Source organism: Melanotaenia boesemani, chromosome 6 (assembly GCF_017639745.1).
Source record: "Melanotaenia boesemani isolate fMelBoe1 chromosome 6, fMelBoe1.pri, whole genome shotgun sequence".
In the NCBI taxonomy this organism is placed as follows: Eukaryota; Metazoa; Chordata; class Actinopteri; order Atheriniformes; family Melanotaeniidae; genus Melanotaenia; species Melanotaenia boesemani.
Genome location: NC_055687.1, coordinates 3080323 through 3106503, shown reverse-complemented (window position 1 = coordinate 3106503; position 26181 = coordinate 3080323). Strand labels below are relative to the sequence as shown.

Genomic DNA, 26181 nt, shown 5'->3' with positions numbered 1-26181 from the left:
TTTGGTCCGACAGCTCCACCAGCAGGATAATACTGAGAATAGCGCTGAAATTATTTGGATTATCAACCAAATGAACAAACTGACCTGGGTGCTCATTTATAAAGCTTGCTTACGCACAAAAAGCGGCGTAAGTGACTTTCTACGGAAAGTTTCTGATTTATAAAAACTAACGTGGCGGGAAAATGTGCGTACCGGTACGTAAACTCTGAAACTTGCTTACGAACATTTTGGAGACGGGAAACTGGCGGTGCTGCTGGTGAGGTGATGAACTTCACCTTCATTCATGCATGCCATCATGCCATCATATCCGACACTAGTGCCATAGAATCATAAACACAGAAGCCTGAAATATAGATGCGTTCCTGAAATCATACCTGTAGCCGACTTATAGGCACCCCATAGGAATTTAATGTTGTCAGTGCAGTATGGTCTTACTTGTTTTGATCGTAAAGCAAATGCACTCATTTGTTCACAGACGCCTAATTGTGACAAGGTGTGTAGTAATGAGTGTAATTACTGAGTAAACATAAATAGGTGAATTACGACCGTGCGTAATGCAGAACTTCACAATGGATGCGCTGGCACTCCTTGAAGATTACGCAAACGGCAGGATCAGGATGGAGAGAGTTTTTAGAGACCATCAAGATTTCCTGGCCAACGATGATGACTGGCTGATATGCCGATTTAGATTTCCTAGAGCAGTGCTCTTAAATCTATGTGCTGAGTTGGGCCCAGTGTTGGAGCGATCAACCCGCCGGAACCATGCCATACCCGCGCATATGCAGGTGCTGACAACTCTCGGGATTCTGGCAACCGGCTCTTTCCAGCGGGAATTAGCCGACAGGTAATTTTAATTTAATCTAAGCTGACATGTTCCAGCCCAACACTCAGTGGGTTTCAATAAGTTGTTACATTCCATTTTAGGTCTGGAATATCTCAGCCATCGCTGAGTAATGTAATGCCTGCCGTTTTGGATGGCATTATAAAAATGAGCAGTCGATACATAAAGTTTCCATACACTGTAGGGGAACAGGCCAACATTAAAAGGCAATTTGCAGCATCAACCGGTTTCCCAAATGTAATCGGCGCGATTGACTGCACTCACGTTGCTATAAGGGCTCCAAGTCAGAATGAGTTTGTCTACGTTAACCGAAAAAAAAGGGCATTCAGTTAACGTGCAAGTCATTTCCGACTCAAACTTGCTTCTGACAAATTTAGTGGCACGGTGGCCTGGGTCAACCCATGATTCATTCATCCTGGCACACAGCAGTGTAGGGAATAGACTGCAGGCAGGTGCTTCGCGGGATGGGTGGCTTCTCGGTAAGTATCAACATACACTGTGGAAATCTCAACAAAGTCTCTGTTCTGAATTAATCTCCATAACCTGCAGGTGACAGTGGCTATCCCCTGAGACGCTGGCTCCTCACGCCTTTTGCGAACCCGCAAAGCGCAGAGGAGGCGCGCTTCAATTCCGTCCACGTTCGTGCGCGCTCTGTTGTGGAGCGAGCCATCGGCCTCCTTAAAAACCGGTGGCGGTGTCTTGATGCGTCGGGGGGGAGACTTCTCTACCAGCCCAATAAGGTGTGCAGGATCATCATGTCGTGTGGTGTCCTGCACAACGTGGCACTGAGGAATGGTGTTCCCCTCCCACCTGGCCTCCCTCCCATTCACCATGAGGATCCTGACGCACAGCCCCCTCCCCGGCATGAAGACCACCAACGGGGAGCCAGGCTACGTCAGCAAGTCATGCAGCGTTTGTGAAAGGAATACAGTAGGCAAATCTCATTTTTTAACAAGTTCTTTTAATGACGTGGAAATTTCAGACAGTACAGCACACATTCCGCTAATTACATGACGGATTTGATGTAATTCATCACGAATTTCCTTCACAGCGTCGATGGTGTCCCTTTGTGTTTGGAGGACCGCATCTGTCAGCACGCGGCCACCTCCAGCTGTGCCGTGCGCCCGGGGCGCACTCGTGGTGGGTCTGACCATCTCCTCTGTGGATGTACCGGGGATCTCCTCACCCACTGCCTCCATCTGTAGAGTGACTGGAGATAAATAAAAAATGTTATTCGCTGCTTTTTACATGGCTGTTAAATTAAATAAACAATAATTTACCGGTCTCTGCTGTGGCGTCCGCCTGGTCTGTGTCCCCCTCATTCTCTGGCACTATGCCGTAGATGCTTGCGGGCCCAAGAATGGAGGCTATTTTCAGCTCCAGCGGCGTGGGGTTTGGTGTGGCAGGACCCCCGCCTGTGGCACACATTCCCTGGCGGTGGCGTGCCATCCTCCTCTTTGCCTCCACCTTGAGATCCGACCACTTTTTTTTAATGTCTGGCACGGACCTCTCCGTCACCCCCACACTATTGACAGCTGCAACAACGTGTTGCCACTCTTCTGTTTTCCGTTTGTTGCTGATGCCACTACCGAGGCCGCCAAATAATATGTTTTTGCGAGCCTCCACCTCACCAACAAGTACCTCCACCTCCGTCTCCGTAAAATTACGCTTCCCCGTCTTTTCGGTTGCCATGATTTAGGTTTAAATAGCAGAGATCAGCTGGTTCATTTATATGCAGAAATGTCCATGAGGTGCTTTGCATTGACCATTTATAGTAGAATGTGGGCGTGTAGGGGGCGGGCTAGCAGCAGAATTCACTTGCGCAAGCTTTCAGGCAGAGTGTGATTTATAAAGGGAAAATTGCTTGCACCTGTGCGCACGCACGGTTTTATAAATCAGAATATTTTGTTGCTTACGCAAACTCTGGATTCTTGGCGGACGTCCACTTTTAGTAGGAATCCTACGCAGAGTTTTATAAATGAGCACCCTGTTCATTTGAGAAGTTTACCATGTAAACACAACCTCAGCATTAAACATTCAGACTTCAGAGTACAACAGTAAATAAACTCAAGTAGTTTCCATGGCTGCAAATTTCAGTATTAAATATGAAATGTCAAACAATAAGTGTATAAATCACACATCACCTTCCAGCAGATGATACATGATTACCTTGCAAAGCATCATCCCGACAGTAGATACAAAACAATCATAAAAACATCAGGCACTGATGGTTAATGACATTACAATCACATACAATGGTTCACAAAGATACAATAACCACTAAATCAATCTGCTTGTGATGGAAAGTCGTTTATAAATCAAACAAATTTCACAAAAGTAATTATCTTAGATTTCAAAACATAACACATTGTACATCCTCCATATATTATTTGGTGCAAAAGAAAAATTCTCATGTAACAAAAACGTGAAAAAAAAACATCTGGATATGAACAAAATGTCAAGTACAAAGTGCAAAATAACCCAAAATGAGGTGGTTAAAAACAAAAAGTTTGTTTCTGTGTTGAAGAAAGAACACGGATGTGGAGACGACCAGTACCAGGAGGCCGTTTCAGAAAACCCAGGGAATGGATCACCCTGGCTGAACCGCATTTGGTTTCACAAAACGTTGCCATGGAAATCCATCCTGTGCAGCTGACCTGGCTGACAGGTTTAGTTAATCCCGGAGTTGTCTGAGGTCTGACTGTTGGTGGTTTCACAGACCCATTATAAGGGTTTTTAAACCTGTGGCCCCCAGACTGTGAAACACTGCCTTAGATTCTAACCAAACTTTTTAAAAGCAGCTAAATATAGGGTGGCTTTTAATAAGATAAGGGCTTGGTCTTTTTGTTTTATGCTATATTTTGTTTGCGTTTTTTCTTTGCTCTTAATTTTGACAACTGTAAAGGACTTTGTGGCTTTTAACCTCTGAAAAGTGCTGCATACATAAACTTTACTTAAGTTATATAAACCCAGCTAATTGTGACGCCCCGAAACAACAACTAATTCAGCATCCATTTTGCATCCTGTCTCTTCTCAGTTTTCTCTCTGGACAGTAAAAGTCAGAGTTCATTGTTATTTCTTACTCCATCCATTTCTCTTTTTCTAATTCTCTCTTCCTCTGATAATGTCTGCTTGTGTTTATTTGCTGAATCAGCCGCCATCCAAAACAGCCAGCGTGTTGATACCCAGTTGCTGGCGTGTGCCGTGAAGCTAAATGCTGCTGTAAAGTTATACCAGCTTCCCGTAAAAGAAAAACAAAAAGTTGTCAAGTACAGTTTCTTAGCCTTGGGATGGTGCTGGGCAACGGTGATCACAAGAATATAATATTATTTTATATTTATTAATAATTGTTAGAGTGGCAACACAATGAGTCAGAAACACGTATTGTTAAGGTCATTGTGCTACACAGTGCTACTTTAAAGTGATTTGTTGAGTCACAGTGAGAGCTAATGTAGTTAAAAGTTAGAGACAGCTAAAGGCCAAAACTGGGTCTGTGTGCACCGCTGCCTTCGAAATTAACCGTGGCTGTTGTAGGCCATTGTGGTTTGGCTCACAGCGGGCGCGGCGCATGTCAGAAGCATCTCCATACATACGCGTTGAGTTCAGATAAGGCCGGACTGGAAAAAGACATGAAAACGGGTTGGGGCTGAAAGAGGTGAGAAGAATACAACCACTCTAGGGGGGAAAATTGGGGCATGCAACCCAGAAGAAAATTTAGGACATTTTATATTTAAAAGCATCAATCTGGTGCACTTTGAAAAGAAAAAAAGAGCTACAGGCCAGTACGAATGTATAATGAAGTGTCTAACACATCTGACAGATGAAATGACAGCTCTTGTCCTTTTTGTGACTTTCTAATTTAAGCCAAGATCAGTTCCAGCTGCACTTGATACCTGCATCCAGTTGTTTGACCACCACAGCATCTTCCTCTATTAGCACACTCATTCTGGAAACACAACGTAATATTTGTTTTAACTTATAACAGTGGTTGTTCACACATAGTTCAGACATTATGTTTTACGGACATCTCTTCATTTGAAAAAGCTGATTTTAAAAAACACATGTAAAAAAGGAGTTTTTCACAAGTTCACAAGAGTAAACCTACCCTAACCCAGAGAGTAAACCTACCCTAACCCAGATAGTAAACCTATCCTAACCCAGATAGTAAACCTATCCTAACCCAGAGTAACCTGGCCTTATCCAGATAGTAAACCTACCCTAACCCAGATAGTAAACCTACCCTAACCCAGATAGTAAACCTACCCTAACCCAGAAATATTTCAACGCTGCAGCGCTAGCAGGGGAATTTCTTGTTGAATTTCAAGCTCCGCACATGTTAGCAGCTCACTACACCTAAACCAAAATCCTAATAAAACAATTTCTGGTATAACTCTATGTCCCATCTTAGTTTTTTATTCTCTTCATTATGGATGGGGAGATGTTTATCCTGTAAATGGAGAATCACAAGATTTTATATGACACCACAGATCTTACAAGGACAACAGCAGGGAGAAGGTTTGGACCAAGATATCAACAGATGTGGGAGTGGATGGTGAGTTTCACGTACGTATTAACATATTAATACGTTCTTTTTAATGCATACTACCAATTCAGTTAGGTTCAAGGACTTTTATGAAAAGAAAGTCTGCATCCCAGCACAGCCATCTAAAGTAAATCATCTAATCATCAATGTTCTTATATTTACAACAGCAACAAGGAAAGGCACCAAACTACTGGCATTAACATAGTCTGCTGACACACGAGATCAGTACACAACACTAAGCCACAATTAAAGCAATATATGCTTCATAATTTTACTAAATCACATGCAAGTGACAGGAATTAAGTATCAAGGGTTAAGAGGTACAAAATAAACAGATAAGCAGCACCTAATATTATATTTACTTTCTTACACTGACATTAGAAAAAATGGCAGTAGTCAGTGGTGTAACAGTTACACAGGTTTTAACTCCCCAGATTCCTTCTCTTCTCTTCTTGACCCTCATATTACTTTATGTTTGTGCAAAGTTTTGCATTAATCTCTGTCTCAACTTAAAGCTAGCAGCACTTGCAGCATTATCAGTGCAGCATCCTCAGTTTACTTTCCAGCTGTAGACATTCCTGTAAGATTTGTGTCTGGTCCATGGAACCCAGACCAAACCCAGTAAAGTTCAGCCCTCTCATTCAGTCTAGTTTGCTAGTGTGTCAAGGAGCAGGTGGGGAAAATACCTTCTAGCTTGTTCGGTAAACTGCATTTCCCCATGTAAACAAAGCTGAAAAACAGAGCTGATGTTAAAACACACAGGGTGTGTCCCAGTCCCACTTCTATACTTCCAACACTACATTTAAGTGCTTAGTGCGCTGACACAGAAATCTCAGTAAAAACTCAGTGCACTGAAAGTACCCGGATGCTGCCCTAAACTCGGCCAAAAATCTAGTGCGAAACGATGGACACTACACGCACTAAACGGACGCCATCTTGCTGACGTAGCGGAAGGGGAGGGACTTTCAACCAGCTTTTCAAAGCTGGCAGCCACCGACTCAGCGGTACCGATGCAGGCGGAGGGTATTTTCTACTGTTGTAAGTATGAAGTTATTTGATCATAATTCTAATATAAACTGCAGCATGCTTCTTATCTCTTCTATCCCTGATGACAGTTATGGATCTGATCATTTGTTGGAGGCTGCAGTAGAGTTAGCAACGTAAATGTTAGCAGTTTTATAGCCGATTTCGTGGATGTAGATGGGCTATAAGTGTTAAAAATGATTAATGCTATAGGTTCCGTATGTTTATTCATGATTGTTGAAGCTCCAGATTAAGCACTGCGGGGTCTCTGGCGTAAACGAAATGGTCCTTGATCTGAAAACTGATTAGGAAACACAGCTGGTTTAGAGAACTGGCCCGTTTCCATGGTAACGCTGACTAAGCCGTAGCTGATTGTACATCACTTTAAATAAGAGTCTGCAAAGTACCCATAAAGTACATATATATAATAATGTTTGCTTTTATATAACCTGCCATTGTGTGCTCACCGTAGGTCACTGTGGCATCAAACTACCGAGCCAGCAGTGGCACTGAGGCATTTACCACCTGCGGATTAGGGCGCTGCTGTGGAGACGAGGAGGCGGCAAGAGAGAAATGTTTTAATAAAAAGTTTAAATAAAAAGTTTTCTGCATCCCTGTTTTAGCGTCTTCATTACTGCATTTCATATTTTAAATTTTGGTTTCTAGTAGAATCGTTTCCTGTTGCAGATGTGAACGTATCAGTGTAAACACCAATGAAAACACGTGTATAATGTAAAGTACTTTAATTCAGTTAAGATATCTTTGCTTATTTAAAAGCTGTTTTATTAGTGTTTTAAATTGTACTTTATACTAACAGGTATGGGGGAGACATTCAAAGACACATGAACGTGTGCTGATGGTTTCTATTGTTCTCTACTGAGATAGATTAATACAGTGGAGGCCACGATTCTTCGTTTCACTAATGAGGCCTTTTCAAAGATATTTAATAGCATAAAAGTATGATGACATGCAAACACGTATGTTAACGTGATTTTGGAAGAACTTGGACGGATTGTCCTAAAACAAAAGTATATTAACGGAGCGGTGCTGCTATTAGGCAGCATGTAGGAGGATCATATACCTTAAAATAAATAAGCATACGTTCTAATTCATGTGCAGCCCGAGGAGGATCCTGCGCTGGATGCGACAAAGTTTACAGGTGGGGTTAAATAAGGAGTAAACAAAGTAAAATCAAGAGTTGTAAATTCATTCTGTAAATTAAGAATCACCGTCAAGAGCTGGTACATCATTACCGGTAAGTTCAGAACGTTAGAGCTCAGTTTGGATCAGCACTACACACTACCTACACACTACCTTCCAGTGCACTCATGTAAGTGTGCGGTTTGAGACACACAGATTGAATCGCTGATAAAAGATGTTTTTGTGAAATTGATATTAATACTAATTGCATTTGATCCCTTTCTTCTCAAGTATCAATAATAGATGACCATCTATAAACTCTGAGATATCATAAATGTACCCTGTTGCAGGAAAAACTAAAAACGCTTCGCAAAGCTTCAATTCTGATCTCATAGATTTATTCTTTTTTGCATGTCTTGGTAACATGGTATTTTTTTCCACAGATATTTCAGGACTAGAGCTTCTTGTCTGTGTTGAGTGGTTATGTGGATCAGTAAGTCCCTGTTGTGACAGAAACGTTTCCCACATGTTTCACAAAGGTACGGCCTCTCACCTGTGTGGGTTCTCATGTGAGCAGTCAAACTACCATTTTGAGTGAAACGTTTCCCGCACGTTTTGCAAGAATACGGCCTTTCACCAGTGTGGGTCGATATGTGACGCAGCAAATCGCCATTATTACTGAAACGTTTCCCACATGTTTCACAGGGATATGGCCTCTCGCCTGTGTGGGTTCTCATGTGAACGGTCAAATTTCCATTTTGTGTGAAACTTTTCCCGCATGTTTTACAAGAGTATGGCCTCTCATCCGTGTGGGTTCTCATGTGGATCAGTAATTTTTCATTCACTCTGAAAGCTTTCCCACAGGTTTTACAGAAGTACGGCCTCTCACCTGTGTGCGTGTTTATGTGATTATACAAAGCAGAGGAGCTGGAAAATCTTTTCCCACATGTTTTGCAAGAATATGGTTTTTCACCTGTGTGGACTCTATAATGTGCCTTTAGTTTAGACTTAGACTTATAAACTTTTCCACAAAAGCCACACTTTTAGAGACTTTTCACTCGTATCAGTGATGCATCGACTCTCTGACATGTCTGCACCACTACTGGGACTTCTGCTGTGTTCTTCCTGGTCTTGACACTCAGGTTCACTGTGGTCACTTCCTTCATATGTCACCATAACAATATTGTATTCCTGCTTCAGTACAGGCTGATGAAGATCATGACTAATGCAGGAATCATCCTGTTCTTCTTTAATACATGGAGGCAGTGGGTTCTTCTGGTCCAAACCGCAGTTCTTTTCCTTTTTACAGAGATGATGGCCTGAAAGAACCTCCTTCTTTTTGCAGACATACTGCTTTGGGAGATCTGGAAAGACAAAAAAAACATTACATGAAGAAAAATATTATTTCTGTAATATTAGAAAACACATCCTACTAAATATAATCTACATATATAATATCTATATGTTGTGATAAAATCGTGATCCTGTATTTAAACATGGGACTTACAAAAAACAAACAAAAAAAAATGTACTGCCTCTAGCACTACATGACAGCACCTGGGTCCAACTGGACTCACACCAGTCGGATATTTATTTATGACGTCCCATCTTGTTTAAATCCTTGCTTGTGTTCTTCCTCTCAGATGTAAGTTGCTTTGGATAAAAGCGTCTGCTAAATGACTGTAGTAGTACTGTCTACTTTAAAGAAGTTAAAACAATGAATATTTGGTTCTGGGGTTAATCCACCTTTTAGTTGGGTTAAGCCAGTGGTTCTCAAACTTTTTCTACAGTACCCCCCCTATGGAGGAATAAACATTCCCAGCACAGACATGATGTAATAAGAAACACGTTTACTGTTAATCCTAGAGCAAGATATCTGCCCTTTCATCCCAGTTACCTGTTTCTCCACATTTCTTATCTTTCTTTTTTCCCTGCGATCGGTTCAGTAAATTCTGATCTCTGTGCTTTTTGGCGGTTGGGAAAAATGAATTGGTGGCATTACTGCCACCAAGTGGTGTGGACCAGAATGTTTCCAAGAGCCCAAGTTGTCAAAACATTAGTTTATCTGCTACATTTTCCCAATCCCATGTGCCCATCCCATCGACCAGTAAATCAAGAGCTCAGCTCCTTCTTCACCACAACAGACCAACGCAGAGTCCGCCACAGTGTTCCACCTGTCAATCTCCCATTCCATCCTTCCTCACTCGTGAACAAGACCCCCAGAAACTTCTCTACTTGGGGCAGGACCTCATTCCTGACCCGGAGATGACACTCCACCCTTTTTCCGGCTGAGGACCATGGTCTCGGATTTTGAGGTGTTGATTCTCATCCCAACCGCTTCACACTAGACTGCGAATCGCCGAGTGGAGATCACAGCCTGATAAAGTCAACAGAACCACATCATCTGCAAACAGCAGAGACCCAATCCTGAGGCAAACACACTGGATCCCCTCACCACCTTGGCCATGTCTCGTAAAGCTAATTGGCTAGTTAGCTGCTAACATTGATGTCTACAATGAGCTAGGGTACAGGCTTATTAGATAGCACGTAACACTTAGAGAAAACACTTCAAGCTGGAAAATACTTTTGGTTATATAAGAGCAGCTGAATACCGGTGCGTTAACATACAATTTACATATGATCCAATTAGTTGACTAATCACCAAAATATTCAGTGACTACTCGGTTATCAAAATAATCGGTTGTGGCAGCCCTAGTTAAAAATTGACCCCTCTTCACCCGAGTTTCTGAGACATGCTGCTGCAAGTCCAATGATGTGACTACAAAGTCGATCATCAAACTGTGGTCTAGAGTGTCCTGGTGCCAAGTGCACACGTGGACATCTTAAGCCTGAACAAGGTGTTCGTTATGGACAATCCATGACGAGCACAGACGTCCAGAAAGGAAAGGCCACTTGGATTCAGATCAGGGGGGCCATTCCTCTCAATCACATCCCTCCAGGTCTCACTGTCATATCCACGTGGGCATTGAAGTCCCCCAGCAGAACGAGGAGTCCTCAGAAGGAGTGCTCTCCAACACTTGGTCCAAGGGCATGTATAATGTGGGACTAAAGTTTTGTACTTGGAAAATTTGAGGAATTCTTCCATATTAGTATATTTAATTTGTACTTGTTACACTTTAAAATGCTGGAGTTACTAAACTTATGTTCCTATCCATTTAATGTGTGAGTTTCCATGTTACCAGGCTGGAACTTTTCACACCCTTTGTCTGCGTGAGTTGTACATTGCAGCAAAACATGGCTGTTACTGAAACCTTTCCCACGCTTCACAAATATATGGTTTCACTCCTCCGAGTATAATTCAGCAATTATTTTCCTACAAGCTTTTCAAGCAAATGGCCTCTCACCTGTGTGAGCTCTCATGTGGACTGACTGTTTCATCTGTGTGGACTCTAATGTGCCTTCAGTTTGGAATTTGACTTAGAACCATTTTTTTTCCACAGGTCAGATTATCAGACTTTTTACCTGTGTCAGAATAACACACGGAGGAGGCATCTGCTTTGTTACTGTGAATTCTGTCCGATTCCTCCAGGTCTTGGCTCTCAGGTTCTGGTTCGCTGTGATCACTGTTCTCATGTGTTACCATGATGATGTTGAACTCCTGCTTCAGTACATGTGGCTCTAGGTCCTGACTGATGCATAGATCCTCCAGTTCTTCTTTAATATGTGGCTTTGATTCTGTTTGGTCCCGACTGGAATTCCTCTCCTGCTGATCCGAGAAAATTTCCTTGGTGTAAACATGTTGCTGAGGAAAGTCTGGGGAGATAAACAAGAAGACACAAAAGTACAGTTTGTATTATAAGGCGAGTTTGTTCAGGAGAAAAAGGTTACTGATGCATAGAGGAAGGTGCAATCTGAATATAAGAGAGAAGAAAATCTAAAAGTAGAGGAATTGTTTTGGATGAAGTGTTAATACAGTTTTTCTTCAGAGCAAGTTCCAGATGAGAAACTTTTTCCTTCATTTTGCTCTTGTCGTGGAAATAATTCACAAAGATTCTAGCTGAGAAGGATCCACTCATTAGTTTGAAATCTGCTTTCATAAAATGGAAGTTGTCTTTGCACAGTCATCTGTAAACATGCTGAGCTTCTTAGCATACAAACTGTTTTGGACGTAAGCATCTGAACTGATACTGTTATGAATAAAATTTCCATCATGCTCTTCTGCCTCAAGGCTCCATTTCTTATCTCAAACTCCTGACCTGGATGGAGTTAATCTGGTTAAACATCAGACCTGGCATTTCTACTTCAGACATAATGATGACATCAGACTGTTTAATACGGTGTTTCTCAAATCTAGCCCGACTGATTTATCGGCTGGCTGATTAAAGGCTGGCGTTTGAAGGACAGAGTTAAACATCTGTGGACTCTGACCGCTGCTGGTTTAACGTCTGTGGACCCTGACCGCTGCTGGTTTAACGTTTGTGGATCCTGACCGCTGCTGGTTTAACGTTTGTGGACTCTGACCGCTGCTGGTTTAACATTTGTGGACTCTGACCGCTGCTGGTTTAACGTCTGTGGACTCTGACCGCTGCTGGTTTAACGTCTGTGGACTCTGACCGCTGCTGGTTTAACGTCTGTGGACTCTGACCGCTGCTCGTTTAACGTCTGTGGACCCTGACCGCTGCTGGTTTAACGTTTGTGGACCCTGACCGCTGCTGGTTTAACATTTGTAGACTCTGACCGCTGCTGGTTTAACGGTTGTGGATCCTGACCGCTGCTGGTTTAACGTTTGTGGACTCTGACCGCTGCTGGTTTAACGTCTGTGGACTCTGACCGCTGCTGGTTTAACGTTTGTGGACTCTGACCGCTGCCGGTTTAATGGTTGTGGACCCTGACCGCTGGCGGTTTAACGTCTGTGGACTCTGACCGCTGCTGGTTTAACGTTTGTGGATCCTGACCGCTGGCGGTTTAACGTCTGTGGACTCTGACCGCTGGCGGTTTAACATCTGTGGACTCTGACCGCTGGCGGTTTAACGTCTGTGGACTCTGACCGCTGCTGGTTTAACGTTTGTGGATCCTGACCGCTGGCGGTTTAACGTCTGTGGACTCTGACCGCTGGCGGTTTAACATCTGTGGACTCTGACCGCTGGCGGTTTAACGTCTGTGGACTCTGACCGCTGCTGGTTTAACGTTTGTGGATCCTGACCGCTGGCGGTTTAACGTCTGTGGCCTCTGACCGCTGCTGGTTTAACGTTTCTGGACTCTGACCGCTGCTGGTTTAACGTCTGTGGACTCTGACCGCTGCTGGTTTAACGTTTGTGGACTCTGACCGCTGCTGGTTTAACGTTTGTGGATCGTGACCGCTGCTGGTTTAACGTTTGTAGACCCTGACTGCTGCTGGTTTAACGTTTGTGGACTCTGACCGCTGCTGGTTTAACGTTTGTAGACCCTGACTGCTGCTGGTTTAACGTTTGTGGACTCTGACCGCTGCTGGTTTAACGTCTGTGGACTCTGACCGCTGCTGGTTTAACGTCTGTGGACTCTGACCGCTGCTGGTTTAACGTCTGTGGACTCTGACCGCTGCTGGTTTAACGTTTGTGGACTCTGACCGCTGCTGGTTTAACGTTTGTGGACTCTGACCGCTGCTGGTTTAACGTCTGTGGACTCTGACCGCTGCTGGTTTAACGTCTGTGGACTCTGACCGCTGCTGGTTGGGACGTTGCGGGACGACAAAATGTTGTTGACAAAATTCTCGTCTCTCCTGGACTGACGGTGCCTGCACCTGCTTTTACAACAATGTGCCGTCACAGACATGATCTGGCATGTCTGCAGTCCGACATCTGAGTTTCTGTTGCCACGGTTACCGACTACCATTTAGTCAGCGCAATGATTTACAACAATAAGGCTATTTGGCCGGAACTTCTTATATAGGTGTCTATTATAACTTTTTAATGGACACCCTCCAGCCAACCAGAACTGAGTATTCACCCAGACCACGGTATAAATGTCAGTAACTACAGCAGTAGCTACAGCCAGGCAGCTCCGCAAAGGTGGATGGAGCGGAGCTTGACGACAGGTACATTTTCGGGCTGCAACGATTAGTTGACGTTGTCGAGAATAAGAATAGTCGGCTATTTTTGGCAAAAAAAAAAAAAAAAAAAGAAAACCTACAGAGTGAGACATCATCTTCTTTCCTATCTCTGCTATAGTCCGGCAGGGGAAAAATATGGCGCCGGACAGGGAACAAAACAGCAGCAGCGGACGTCAAAAGTCTGGGACCACTTCAATTAAACTTACAAAATAAATTAGGTACATATGAGATTTATAAAAGTGGACCTTGCTTACCACGGAAGTACATCTGCAGTGCTCGAACATTTAAAGAGGAGGCACGCTGGACTTAAGGATGAGTCAAACATGACATACCGTCATGTAGATAGTTGTATAATGTAACAGGAGCCGCAGAGCACTGAATGTTCTGCACTAAATGCACTTTTTTTTAAAACAAAAACTCAGGCTTGTTCACCGTTTTTCTCTCTGCTGCCAATTTGCCTCTTCCTATTCTTTCAGTTATTTTTTTTAATGGATATTTGGTTTGTATTTACTTTTTCTGTTATCAGTTTCAGGTTAATATCGTCAGCAAAGTTTAATAACAGATGTATTTTTGAATGAAGTGTCCATCTCATCTTTTTAATTAGCACATCATTTAAACAACCTCATGCTTTAAAAGATTTAAAAGCTGAAGGTGAAATAAGAGCCATTTAATAATTATGAGATCCATAATCCGATTAGTCGACTAATCATTTAAATAATCGATGACTAATTGTCTATCAGAATAGTATTTAGTTGCAGCTCTAGTACATTTATAACAACATTGTGAAATTAAGAATGACGAACATGTCTCCAGTTTTAGTTTAACTCTGTCATGTGTCATGACAGCGACCCGTGCTTCGTTGTAACTGTCATGCTTTACTATATACTATTACAATGTGCTGAAACTGCATTAAAACTCAATAGTTTTGTAGAAGTGATGCCTTTAATACATTAATAAAATTATTTTAAAAAAGAAATAATATACTCAGACACAAAAATGTGCATGTCATGTCACTGACCCATTTCAACAGCTAAAAAACTTCCTGCCACTAAATAACTGTTCTGATGTCGACCAGTCACATTTTCACAGAGATGGGAAGTAACAAAGTACAAGTAACGAAGTACTGTAACGAAGTACATTTTTTTGGTATCTGTACTTTACTGAGTATTTATTTTTCTGAGTACTTTTTACTTTTATCCGTTACATTTTAACGCAAGTATCTGTACTTTTTACCCCGTACATTTTCAAATCAGGCTCGTAACTTTTAACGCACAACAAATAATTGAAATGTTATTTGGAACCAGAAGGAAAACATCTTCGAAGGCTCTGCCAATAGTATGAAACATTACTCACGGCTACATACATCCCAGCTTGTGATTAGCTCGCTGTCCATGATCGTTCTTTTCATTGGTTACACTACAGTAGCACCACGCACATGCTTTCTCTGCCTGCACGTGTGCCTTCAGGCTTTTGGTAGGTAGCTGTTTGTTTTTTTTTCCACGCTAACTCACTTCAGCAACTTCAACGAGAGATTCATTAACATGAGGATTATGGAACTGAACCAGGCAGCAACATGTCCGATACCAAGGAGCAGGATAATGTGGTAGAGGTAAAGCCTGATGATTCCGTGTCGAAGTACGAGCCAGATGAACGGGACGAACAGGCCCAGAGTTACCACCCATGGCCTTACTTGAAGGAAATGTTCACGCTAGTTGGCTCAAAAAAGGATTCATGGCGAATGAACTGTGTCCTGTGCAGACCCAAAGTCAGAGAGCTTCTCGCTTACAAGAATTCTCCGTCAAATTTGAAAAAGCACATAGAGGTAAGCAAAACAAACAGCTAAGTGTTAACGTGACATTATGCTAGGTTAATAAGTTTAGCATTCTATGACCATCATGATGTTTCAGCGATGTACCAGTTAGGCCCAAAGTTGTAGTTTGGTAGTTTAAAACTTTTTCATATGACATGGACCGATAATTTTTCAGCACTTGAGCCACAAGACCACGTTTCATTTCATGAAACTTGGCTTCTTAGACCAAAATCTTGAGCTAAAAGAATGTCTTTGTTAATGTATTACACGATTTGGTCCATAATGCCATGCTATAGCTTATTGATGTTGGTGGAGTACAGGTGTAATAGGTTAATTTACATTTAATATTATTTGCTGCTTGAAGACATATTGTCTTATATGCCGCCTTATATGTGTTTAAAGACCTGTTCATTGTTCAGTGCATGTGAAAATAATAGACCAAGTAATTGCATTCTATATGCGAAAAGAACTGTTGTGAATAAGCTGTAATTAAACCTGTCTGATGAGGTCATCTGTTCCTGCTGGGATCAGTAGTAGCAATCACTTGGTCTTTTACCAATATATCTTCACATGTATGGAACAATGAACAGGTCTTTAAACACATGTAAGATGGCATATAAGACAATAGGTTTTCAAGCAGCAAATAATAAAAATGTAAATTAACCTATTATACAGGCACATGTTGATCAAAATAACAAGTGTAAACTTAATGTAAATTAAGTAATGCAGATGTTTGAATGCAATTCAACCCTTTAGTTAAGGCTCTATAACTTATTCGTTTATTTATTTTTTACTTTTTTCACTTATAGAGAAAGCACAAAAACCACATGGAGAAATACTTGAAATTAACTTCCATCAAAAGGAAATCCTCTGAGCCAGAGGAAGGTCAAGGTCCCGCTGCCAAGCAGGTTTGTAATGTAAGTTTTTCATGTTACTTATTAAGATTCAGAGATCAAAAGATGCTCTCAGCACACCTATGTCAGGGATCAACCTATTCTTTATTTGTAGTCATCAGGTTACAGAGCCTGCCCCAGAGAGGCAACATGCCCCTCCAGCCGCTCATTCAGTGTCACAAAGTTCTTTTTGTACACTAGACATACAGAAGTAACAGATGGCCAGCCCTTAAAAGAGCATACTGTAGACACTTTAGTGGAAGAAATAGTGTGTGATATTTTGCAAATGTATTTGTGAGACACAGCTGTTATCAGTTCACATGACTCTGGTTAGCTTCTAGTAGGTGCTGTTCCCAACCTTTTTGAGAGTGGTATGCCATTGGGAATTGACTGTAAATATAGTCAGTACTATAATTGTACTATAATTGTTTTCCCCACCACAGGTTAAACTCTGGGAAACCAAGAAAGTCTCACAGAAGAGTGTGGATGATGCCATCATCAGCTTTGTCATCCAAGGCTTGCAACCTCTGAGTGTCGTGGAACAACCAGGCTTCAAAGACCTTGTAGAGCACCTGCAGCCAGGGGTCAGTGTCATCTGCCGGGGTACCGTCAAAAACAGAGTGGTTAAAGCTACCCAAGACATGAAGAAGAATCTGAAGGCTGCAATGTCCAAGGTACAGTTTATCGCTACAACAACAGACTGCTGGACAGCACACAGAAGATCATTCCTAGGTGTCACGGCCCATTGGTTGGACCCTCTGACGATGAGACGATGCTCCGCTGCTCTAGCATGCTGTCAGTTAGAAGGATCTCATACCTTTGCAGTACTCGCTGGTGCCCTGAATAACATACACACGGAATACAACATCCGGGCGAAGGTAGTGTGTACAACCACTGACAATGGCTCCAATTTCATAAAAGCATTTAAAGTGTATGGACAAGATGAAAACAACAACACAGGAGGACCACTCCAGGGGGCAAGTCAAACCAGAGAAGAGAGCAGTGATGAGGAAGAAGGCGAACCTGTGGAGATTGTTGACGCTGGAGGTATATTGGATGAAGATGATGGCCTGGAGTATCAGCTGCCAAAGCATCATCGCTGTGCCTGCCACCTTCTCAACCTGGTTGCAACAGTTGATCTCTCTGCAGCAGATGCTGATCCAGTCTATAAGAGGGTCTCTCGCTCAGCATTTGCAAAGTGCCACAGTCTATGGAACAAGACCAGTAGATCCACCCAGGCTGCAGAGATCATCGCAAAAAAATGCAAACTGCAACTTGTGAGGCCAGTCGAGACGAGATGGAATTCTCTCTTCTTCGCTGTGGAGAGGCTCGGAAGAATCATAAACGAACAAGGAGAAGAAGCCATCGCATCTGTTTGCAGTGCACTAAAAATCCCCATGTGAGTACTACTGTCTTTAAAACTGATTGACTGCATGAGGTAATATTCATCAATTCATATTTACCAATTGAGGTCAACACTCCCTTCGTGTGGTTAATATGTTTCCATCAACACCACACATTCCTACTTTCTAGATTAAGTAATAGTGACGTATGCTCATCTTTTTGGAAATATGTTGTTTTCTCTAGTAGTTAGACTTTTTGTATCCATTTATGTTTGTTTTTGGCAGGTTGACTCAAGCGGAGATTGCGTTTCTGAGAGAATACGCCAAGACCATGAAACCAGTTGCGAAGGCCGTCAATATCCTACAGGGAGAGGCCAACGTGCAGATGGGATGGCTTGTGCCTACAATAACACTGCTCAAGGTGTGTGTCACTCCCCCTTTTCAACTCAGTACATGTAGTTTTTCTTATTTACCGTAGGATAAAAAAAAGTGCCATGTTGATATTAAACTGGATTTTTTTTTTTTTACTGTGTTTGCATTTCTGTCTAATAAAAATTCTATTGATTAATCAAGGCTAAGCTCGAACAGTTCCACATCTCCTCCAAGTACTGTGGGCCATTGTTGGACGCACTACAAGCAGGACTTGAAAAGCGTTTTGGACAGATGCTTGGTGATCCAGAGCTAATTGCAGCAGCAATTCTGGTCCCCAAGTTCAGGACGACCTGGACATGTAACGAAGAGATCCTAAAAAGTGGTAAGTGACTACTGTACTGTTGCTGATGCTTTTTAGTTTATTGATGATCAGATCTTTTTGTCAGATTTACAGTATCCATAATTATTTCTTGCAATTTGCATTATTCACTTGTGAAAACTAAATTACAATCCTTTTCAAGTGTATAAAATAATTCTGCTGAATATATTAATGTCCAATTTCCATGATTTTATTTTTTAATCTAGGGTTTACAGCAGTGGTAATGGGGGAACTGCTTTAAAACCTTTGATTTTTGTAATTTTGTAGGCCTTGACTACATCAAAAGCCATCTGAAGGATCAACCCACAGTGCATTCAGGTAACACTCCCCAGTCTTCAGATGAGGACGACTTCTTTTCCACCATCAAGAAGGGTAAAGCACATGAAAACACCAAAGAGCTCGAGTCCTACCTGGCCAACCCAGATGATGACATGGATGTCCTCAAATCTTACCCAGCAGTGTGCCACCTGTCTCTTATGCTGAACACACCACTACCTGCCTCAGCTGCCTGCGAGAGGCTTTTTAGCACTGCAGGACTGATTCTCCATCCTAAAAGGGCCCGCATTGGGTCAGAGAACTTTGAAAACCAGCTTCTGCTGAAGCTAAACAAACCTTTTTGGTAGTCACGTGGAATAGAGATAATATGTTCGGGGTGGTATTGTGAGAGACAGTGTTTTATCAGAATTTTCATGGTCTGAGTACCTCAGTTCAGTTAACTCAGAAAATGCCTAATTTTCACTTCATTGAGCAGCTAGCATGGGTCTACAGTAGCCCTGTAGCGTGTGATACTGAAGTTCTCTGATGGACTCAAACTCAATTTAACATCTCTCTGAGATCCCATTAACACAAACTAAATAAATCCAGCCTGAATCAGATCTGTACCATATTCAGACTGAACTCTGATTGGTATTAACATCACGTGACCATTAAAACCAGTCTGAATTCAGTCTGTTTGTGGCACAGATCTGACTCAGGCTGGATTTGGGGCCTATTAGTGTGTTGTGATTAGTGTTGCTGCCTGGTTCGGTTCCGCAGTCCTCACATCAATGGATCTCTCGTTGAAGTTACTGAAGTTTGTTAATGTGAAAACAACAACTGACAGTAGAACACACTGCTCGTCTCACCACAGCCTCTACACCTAGATCGATGTATTTTTTTCTGTTTTGTTTTTATATTTCATACAAATACTTTTCTCACTTTTCACTATCTTTCACGCTTTCACTGTTAATTGTAATCCAGCTCGTAATATCAGCAGCGCACGCGGCCGGTCGAAAACCGTCAGGACGCACAGCCGCACCATACATGATAAATATAAACACTCGCGTTTTATGTATGAGAGAACACGCATTAAGGTACATATACGGACATTTAACATACGGACAAACGCGCGCAATCAGGCTGCATGCAAACACGCGCGAACACGCAAGAGGGGCGCACAAAGACACACGCGTCAGTAACACGCATGAAGCATTAAACCGTTCACAATAACCATGTTAAAAATCGTCTGTTGGAATGTACATGGAGCCGGTTCCAGGGAGAAGAGGTTGAAGATCTTTAATAAATTACAGGAGCTGCAGGCTGACATTGTCTTACTACAAGAGACTCATTTAACAAACTCAACCATAGATCTTTTTAAAACAGCCCAGTTTCCTCATGTTTACTCAGCTTGTTACAATTCTAGGCAGAGAGGAGTAGCTACTCTTATTAATAAGAGACTAAATTTTGACATAGATAGCACAGTAGTGGATCCGGAAGGCAGATTTCTGATAACTTTATTATCTATTTGTAATATCAAATTATGTATTACCAATGTATATGGCCCCAATGCAGATGATCCCTCCTTTTTCCACTCCCTGTTTGCTACACTCCAGAATTATTCAGATAACAGAATAGTGCTAGCTGGTGATTTTAATGTAGTCTTGACTGTGTGGAGAAAAGTCAGTTAAGGATACGGTTCTGTGGTGAAAAGTCAACTCAGGACACTGTTCGCTAAACGACCCTTTCTGATTAATGAGAGCTACGTGACCAACTCGAGGGCGAGATGACCGGGACGGAATGCGAGAAAAACAAGCCAGAGTAAACAGAAGTTCTGTGACTGGAAAGATCAGGAGATGTTTTTCCCCTACAAGGATTGTGCAAGCAGATGTGTGTGCGTTGGGGAGCTGAGGGGAATCAGGAGGCTAAAGAGTGTGTGTTTATGTGGGAGAAAGGCTGATAGAGACCAGATGTGGAAGAGAGAACTTTTGGAGGGAAAGGAGGGGTCGAGAGAGGAGCTTAAAAGATCCTGCGTAGCATGATCTGTCAGTTCGTGTGTCTTGAATTCACCAGCAACCTTGTGCACTGCAATAAACCATTTAAAGAAAGTATCGGAGTCCGATTCTCTTTAAGCGCGAGTGAAGTTAACTGTCAAGCCGGAGCCGATCGGGGAGGAGAAGGAGAGAGGGAAGCAGAACAGGAGCTCCAGCCGGGAGGCGCGCCCCTTCTCGTGGACGGAGCACGGTCTAGGAGTCGAGGACTCGACCGGGCAAAATCCACAACAACTGAACAAGATCGCTGCAGCACATCAGGCAGTCATCGAGTCTGGCAGTCGTCAGAAACTATCAAACAGTACATGAAGGATTTTGGTCTTTGCGATGCTTGGCGCTCTCACCATCCTAAACTAAGAGAATACACCTTCTTCTCTTCAGTTCACCACTCCTTCTCTAGAATAGATTATATATTAAATAGTAACTCACTAATGGGCGACATTTCAGAGACTCAGATACATCCAATCAGCATTAGCGATCACGCACCAGTTTCATTCAGTCTGAGAAACAAAAATAATAAACCGATTGGTAAAAGCTGGAGATTTAACACCTCTTTATTGAAAGATCCTGAGTTTATTGATTATTTTAAAAAAGAATGGTCAATTTATATAGAAAAAAATGACATGCCTGAAACTTCAGCGTGTCTCCTTTGGGAAGCAGGAAAAGCAGTAATGCGAGGGAAAATAATTTCCTTCTCCTCACATAAGAAGAAGAAGGAAACAGCAAGAGTTTTAGAATTAGAACTCAGGATTAAATCATTGGAGGAGGCTTACCGCATTTCCCCCGAAGAGCACACAATGAATAATATAAGGAAAACTAAATTGCAGCTTAAAGAAATTATAGATAAAAAACACAGTTTTTAGTGCAAAGACTTCGCTTGGAGAACTTTGAACACAGTAACAAATCTGGAAAGTTTTTAGCAAATCAACTAAAAACAAACAAGGAGAAAACAACAATCTCCTCTGTTAAAGATCAAGACGGAAACATCAGCCATGACTCAGACAAGATAAATGACACGTTTAGAAGCTTCTATAAAACATTATATGAATCACAGATTAATCCAACAGATGAACATATTGAACAATTTTTAAACAACATTAATCTACCAAAACTAAAAAATGAAAATAAAATAAATTTAGATGCACTGTACTGTAGATGAACTCCACGAAGCTCTCCAACATATGCCCAACAATAAAGCCCCGGGTCCAGATGGTTACTCAGCAGAATTTTATAAGGAATTCTGGACAACGCTAGCTCCTACATTTTATAATATGTTGTTAGAAATACAGGAAAAACAAAAAATACCGCAAAATATGAACTTAGCTAATATAACACTATTGCTAAAACCAGGCAAAGACCCCACACTTCCATCCAGTTACCGTCCCATATCTTTAATAAATGTAGACCTGAAAATAATTAGTAAAGCTCTTGCCAGAAGGATAGAAAAAATAACCCCTCTTATAATACATCCGGACCAGACAGGTTTTATAAAAGGTCGACATTCATCTACTAACACACGTAGACTAATTAACCTCATTGATTACTCTACTTTACATAATCTAGAATCCACAATCATTTCTCTAGATGCAGAAAAAGCCTTCGACAGGGTAAACTGGAAGTTTCTATTTGCAACACTAGACAAATTTGGGTTTGGACCTTCTTTCATAGAGTGGATTAAAATATTATATAATAACCCAAATGCATGTGTGAAAACCAACGATCAAACTTCTCCAAGCTTCCGCTTACAGAGAGGCACCAGACAGGGCTGCCCACTCTCCCCCTCACTTTTTGCCATTTTCATAGAGCCGTTAGCAGCTGCTATTAGACAAAATACAGAAATTAAAGGAATCCAGGGCAAAAATATAGAACATAAAATAAGTCTTTATGCAGATGATGTATTACTCTTCCTTCAGAACTCACAAACATCACTCTCTGAGACAATCACAGTTATTAATAAGTTCTCATCAATATCTGATTATTCTATTAACTGGTCTAAGACTACAGCCATGTCCATCAACTGTGACCTACAAAACATCCCTAATATCAAAATACAGACAGGAAACATTAGATATTTAGGTATAAATATTTCCCCCAGATTATCAGATTTAACAAAATTAAACTATGTTCAGCTACTAAAAACAATAGAAGATGATCTCTTACGGTGGAGGCGCTTACCCATCTCAATAATGGGGAGAGTTGCCACCATTAAGATGATGATCCTACCTAAAGTTAATTATTTATTTTCAATGATACCCACTAAACCCTCCACCAGTTGGTTTAAATCTCTGGACTCTTTCATATCCAAGTTTCTTTGGAAAAACAAGCCGTCACGTATCAGTCTTAAAACCTTACAGCAGACTAAAGATAGAGGAGGACTGGACCTACCAAACTTTAATAACTACTTTATAGCTAACAGGCTGCAGTACATCTCCAAGTGGCTCAAACCCAGTTATCTGGATGAGCCGTGGCTAGATATGGAGCAGGCTTTGTGTGAGGACTTAGTCATCTCTGACCTGCCGTTCATCAGCTCAACCATTAAACCATATAAGTGCTTTAAAAGCCTTAACATCCGTTTTTCCTTAATGGCTTGGTGGGAATTCTGTAAGATAACCAGATCTTCCCTCTTTCCATGTAGACTTACACCCATCTGGAACAACCCTGACATCCTGCAGAACAAAAAGATGATAAACTTCACTCAATGGAAGACTAAAGGAATACAACAGTTAGGACAGATAATAGAAAATGGAAACTTTGTATCTTTCAACACAATTGTCTCACAGTATGGAATCAACAGCAATAAATTCTTAGAGTACCACCAACTAAAATCAATTATATGTAAGAAGTATACCCCTGTACAGTTAGACTTGCAGCTTCCTGTCAGAATAGCAGAATTCCTGAATCATAATACTCCAAAATTATTATCAAAAATATATAGATTACTTGCAAAGCTAGAAGACAGGATATCTCTCCCAACTTCAAAATGGGAAGATGATTTATCTAATAACTTTGATCAGAAAAGATGGTCACAAATATGTTTAAACACGTTTAAAATGACTCAGAATTCAAATATACAACTAATACAATTCAAAATTCTCCATAGAACTCATTATACAGGACACAGGATGTTCAGGATGGGCCTTTCACCATCAGATATCTGCCCACACTGCTCTGAGAACACCTCTGATAGCTACATCCATGCGCTGTGGTCCTGCACACCTGTCCAAAGGTTCTGGATTAAGGTGTGTGAAGATCTCTCAAAATGGTTTAAAACTAGTTTTCCTGCAAACCCCACACTTTGCCTACTGGGCGACCTGGGTGACACCAACATAGGAATACACTCCATAAACTTGGTCCTCGCAGTCTTATGCATCGCAAAGAAAACTATTCTTGTGAACTGGAAAGATAAGAATAATTTGTCTATCCAGCAGTTTAGAAATCTCCTGTTAGATCACATCAGCATTGAGACAATGTCTGCCTCCTCCAGGACCCAGTCAGATGACTTTCATTCCCTCTGGTCCCCTGTGACTGGCTACATCACTTAATGTAGGTGGAGGATTGCGGCTTCGCTGGGATGGGGGCGGATGTGGGTGGGGGGTCCCTGGTGGCTTCAGGTCTCCGGTTGTCTCCTGGGTGGGGATCTAGGCTGCTCCGCTGCTGGGTCGGCTGGGGGTTCCGGTCTGGGCGGGCGGCATTGGGTGGGCCCCGGGGTGGGGCTGCCTCGTGGCGGTGGGGGGTGGCTGCCGGGGTGCCTGGGTCGGTGTCCGTCGGCCCCTGGCCGGGTGGCCGGTCGGGCCCGGGGTGGGCCGGGTGGGGGCCCCGGGCTCTGGGGCGTCGGGTCTCCCCCCGCTCCTGGGGGTGGGGGGTCTGCCGCTGCTGGGGGGGGCTGGGCCCGTCCGGATGTGCCGTGCCGGGGGTTGGTCCGTGCCCTGGTGCTTGGTCGCAGCCCCGGAACCTGGGTGGGGGTGTGTTTGTGTGTGTGTGAGTAGTGTGCGGGTGTGTGTGTGGAGGTCTATGTGGGATGTGGGTGTGTGTGAAGGTATGTATATATGAGTGTGTGCACGTGGAGGTCGAGGTGTGTGTGGAGGAGTGAAGGAGTGGGTGGAGGCGTGAGTATGTATGGAGGTGCTTGTGTGTATATGCAGGTATGTATGTGAGTGTGTGTGTAGTGGTGTATGTGTATGGAGGGGTATGAGAGTGTGTGTGTATGTGGGCACCGGTGTGTGTGTTTATAGGTATGTGCGTGACGTGTGTTTGTGGAGGTATGTGCACGTATTGAGGTGTTGGTGTATAGAGGTGTGTGAGAGGGTGCGCTAAGAAAAAAAATAAATAAATAATGTGAAAACAACACTACCTGCAGCCTGTAAGCTGAGAAAGCTGTGGACAGAAATTGGGGATGACAAGATGGAGGAAAGTGATGGATTTTCTAAAAAGCACTTAGGGTTTTTTGTTACTTAAAATTTGTTTACAGCCAAGTTGTCTCGAAGACGTTATTTACACTGACGGCTAGATTCAGCCATTTTTTCACTCCCTTTTCACCTCACTCAGTTATACCAGACCAACATAGTATCACAGGAAGTCATCAAGACTAGCAATCCACAGAAAGTGTTAAACAGTATATGAAGGATTTTGGCCTTTGTGATGCTTGGCACTATCATCATCCCACCATGAGGTGGAGATTGGAGTAGGTGGGGGGAATCGATGGTGCCCTGGTTCCCAGGGTGGGTGCTTGGGTTTATTGCTACAGGGCTGCTGCTGAGGGCCCGGGTCTCTGGGTTTCCCTGGTCTGCCTCTAGCCACCTAGAGGTGTGGTCGCATTTGCACCATCTCACTCAGCACTCTTCATCACTGATCACTCCTTAAACCTCATAATCGGCATGCTGACACAGTCATTGAGTTGTCCAGTGGGTTTATAAACTAAGAGACAATTTCTTTTTTTTCCCTGTGAGTTTGTATCTGGTTAGTGTGCTACTTTTGTGATATGTCTTTTTGATTTTGTTATTTAAGAAGTCTTAATGACTAGCAGCTCCGTTTTTCAGTAAAAGCCGTAGGAAATTTTCTGCTGTGTTCATGTACAGGTGTAACAGTTTGTTGCCTGGTTGAAAGTTTGGATTGAAGGGTCGTTACCTTCTGTCTGTGGTGTTTTTGTCTCCTCTTCTAATAAATCAGAATATCAAGAGGAGCCTTACCCATAGGCCTCCCCTTGGCAGAGCAAATTTGTTAAGCCCAATACAGCAACCAGATTATCATTATGCTTGCTATGATGCTGGACAGGACAGGTTAAAAAAACAACAACAACAACAACAAAAAAAGTATAAACACACACACAGCATACGAACTTCCCAATCGCACTCCCCAGCACCTCCCCCTCCCTCCCACCATGCTCTGTGGGAGACATCCCTGGCAGACCAGAGGGCAGTGAGCCCCAAATCCGGTCTCCACCTCCACCCCCAGCCACCCCCATCACCTCCCACCCAGATGCAGA

General features: G+C 42.5%; 3 protein-coding genes across 3 annotated transcripts; 1 reads left to right on the top strand and 2 right to left on the bottom strand.

Annotated features, from left to right (window-relative positions):
* Window positions 1–1782: 1782 nt before the first annotated feature.
* LOC121641322 (nuclear apoptosis-inducing factor 1-like) lies at window positions 1783–2533 on the bottom strand. Its single transcript, XM_041987395.1, has 2 exons — window positions 2122–2533; window positions 1783–2051 (listed from the first exon to the last, which is right to left on the bottom strand). Exons 1-2 carry the CDS (start codon window positions 2531–2533, stop codon window positions 1783–1785), a joined length of 681 nt encoding a protein of 226 aa, XP_041843329.1.
* A 5395-nt stretch (window positions 2534–7928) lies between these two features.
* Window positions 7929–13587, bottom strand: LOC121641321 (zinc finger and SCAN domain-containing protein 2-like). Its single transcript, XM_041987394.1, has 4 exons — window positions 13536–13587; window positions 11031–11321; window positions 8635–8911; window positions 7929–8588 (listed from the first exon to the last, which is right to left on the bottom strand). The coding sequence occupies exons 1-4, from the start codon at window positions 13585–13587 to the stop codon at window positions 7937–7939; spliced, it is 1272 nt and encodes a 423-aa protein (XP_041843328.1). The 3' UTR covers window positions 7929–7936.
* Window positions 13588–16878: 3291 nt separating this feature from the next.
* LOC121641659 lies at window positions 16879–19017 on the top strand. The gene is made up of 4 exons (XM_041987935.1): window positions 16879–17698; window positions 17928–18063; window positions 18216–18396; window positions 18661–19017. The coding sequence occupies exons 1-4, from the start codon at window positions 16941–16943 to the stop codon at window positions 19014–19016; spliced, it is 1431 nt and encodes a 476-aa protein (XP_041843869.1). The 5' UTR covers window positions 16879–16940; the 3' UTR covers window position 19017.
* The last annotated feature ends 7164 nt before the right edge of the window (window positions 19018–26181 follow it).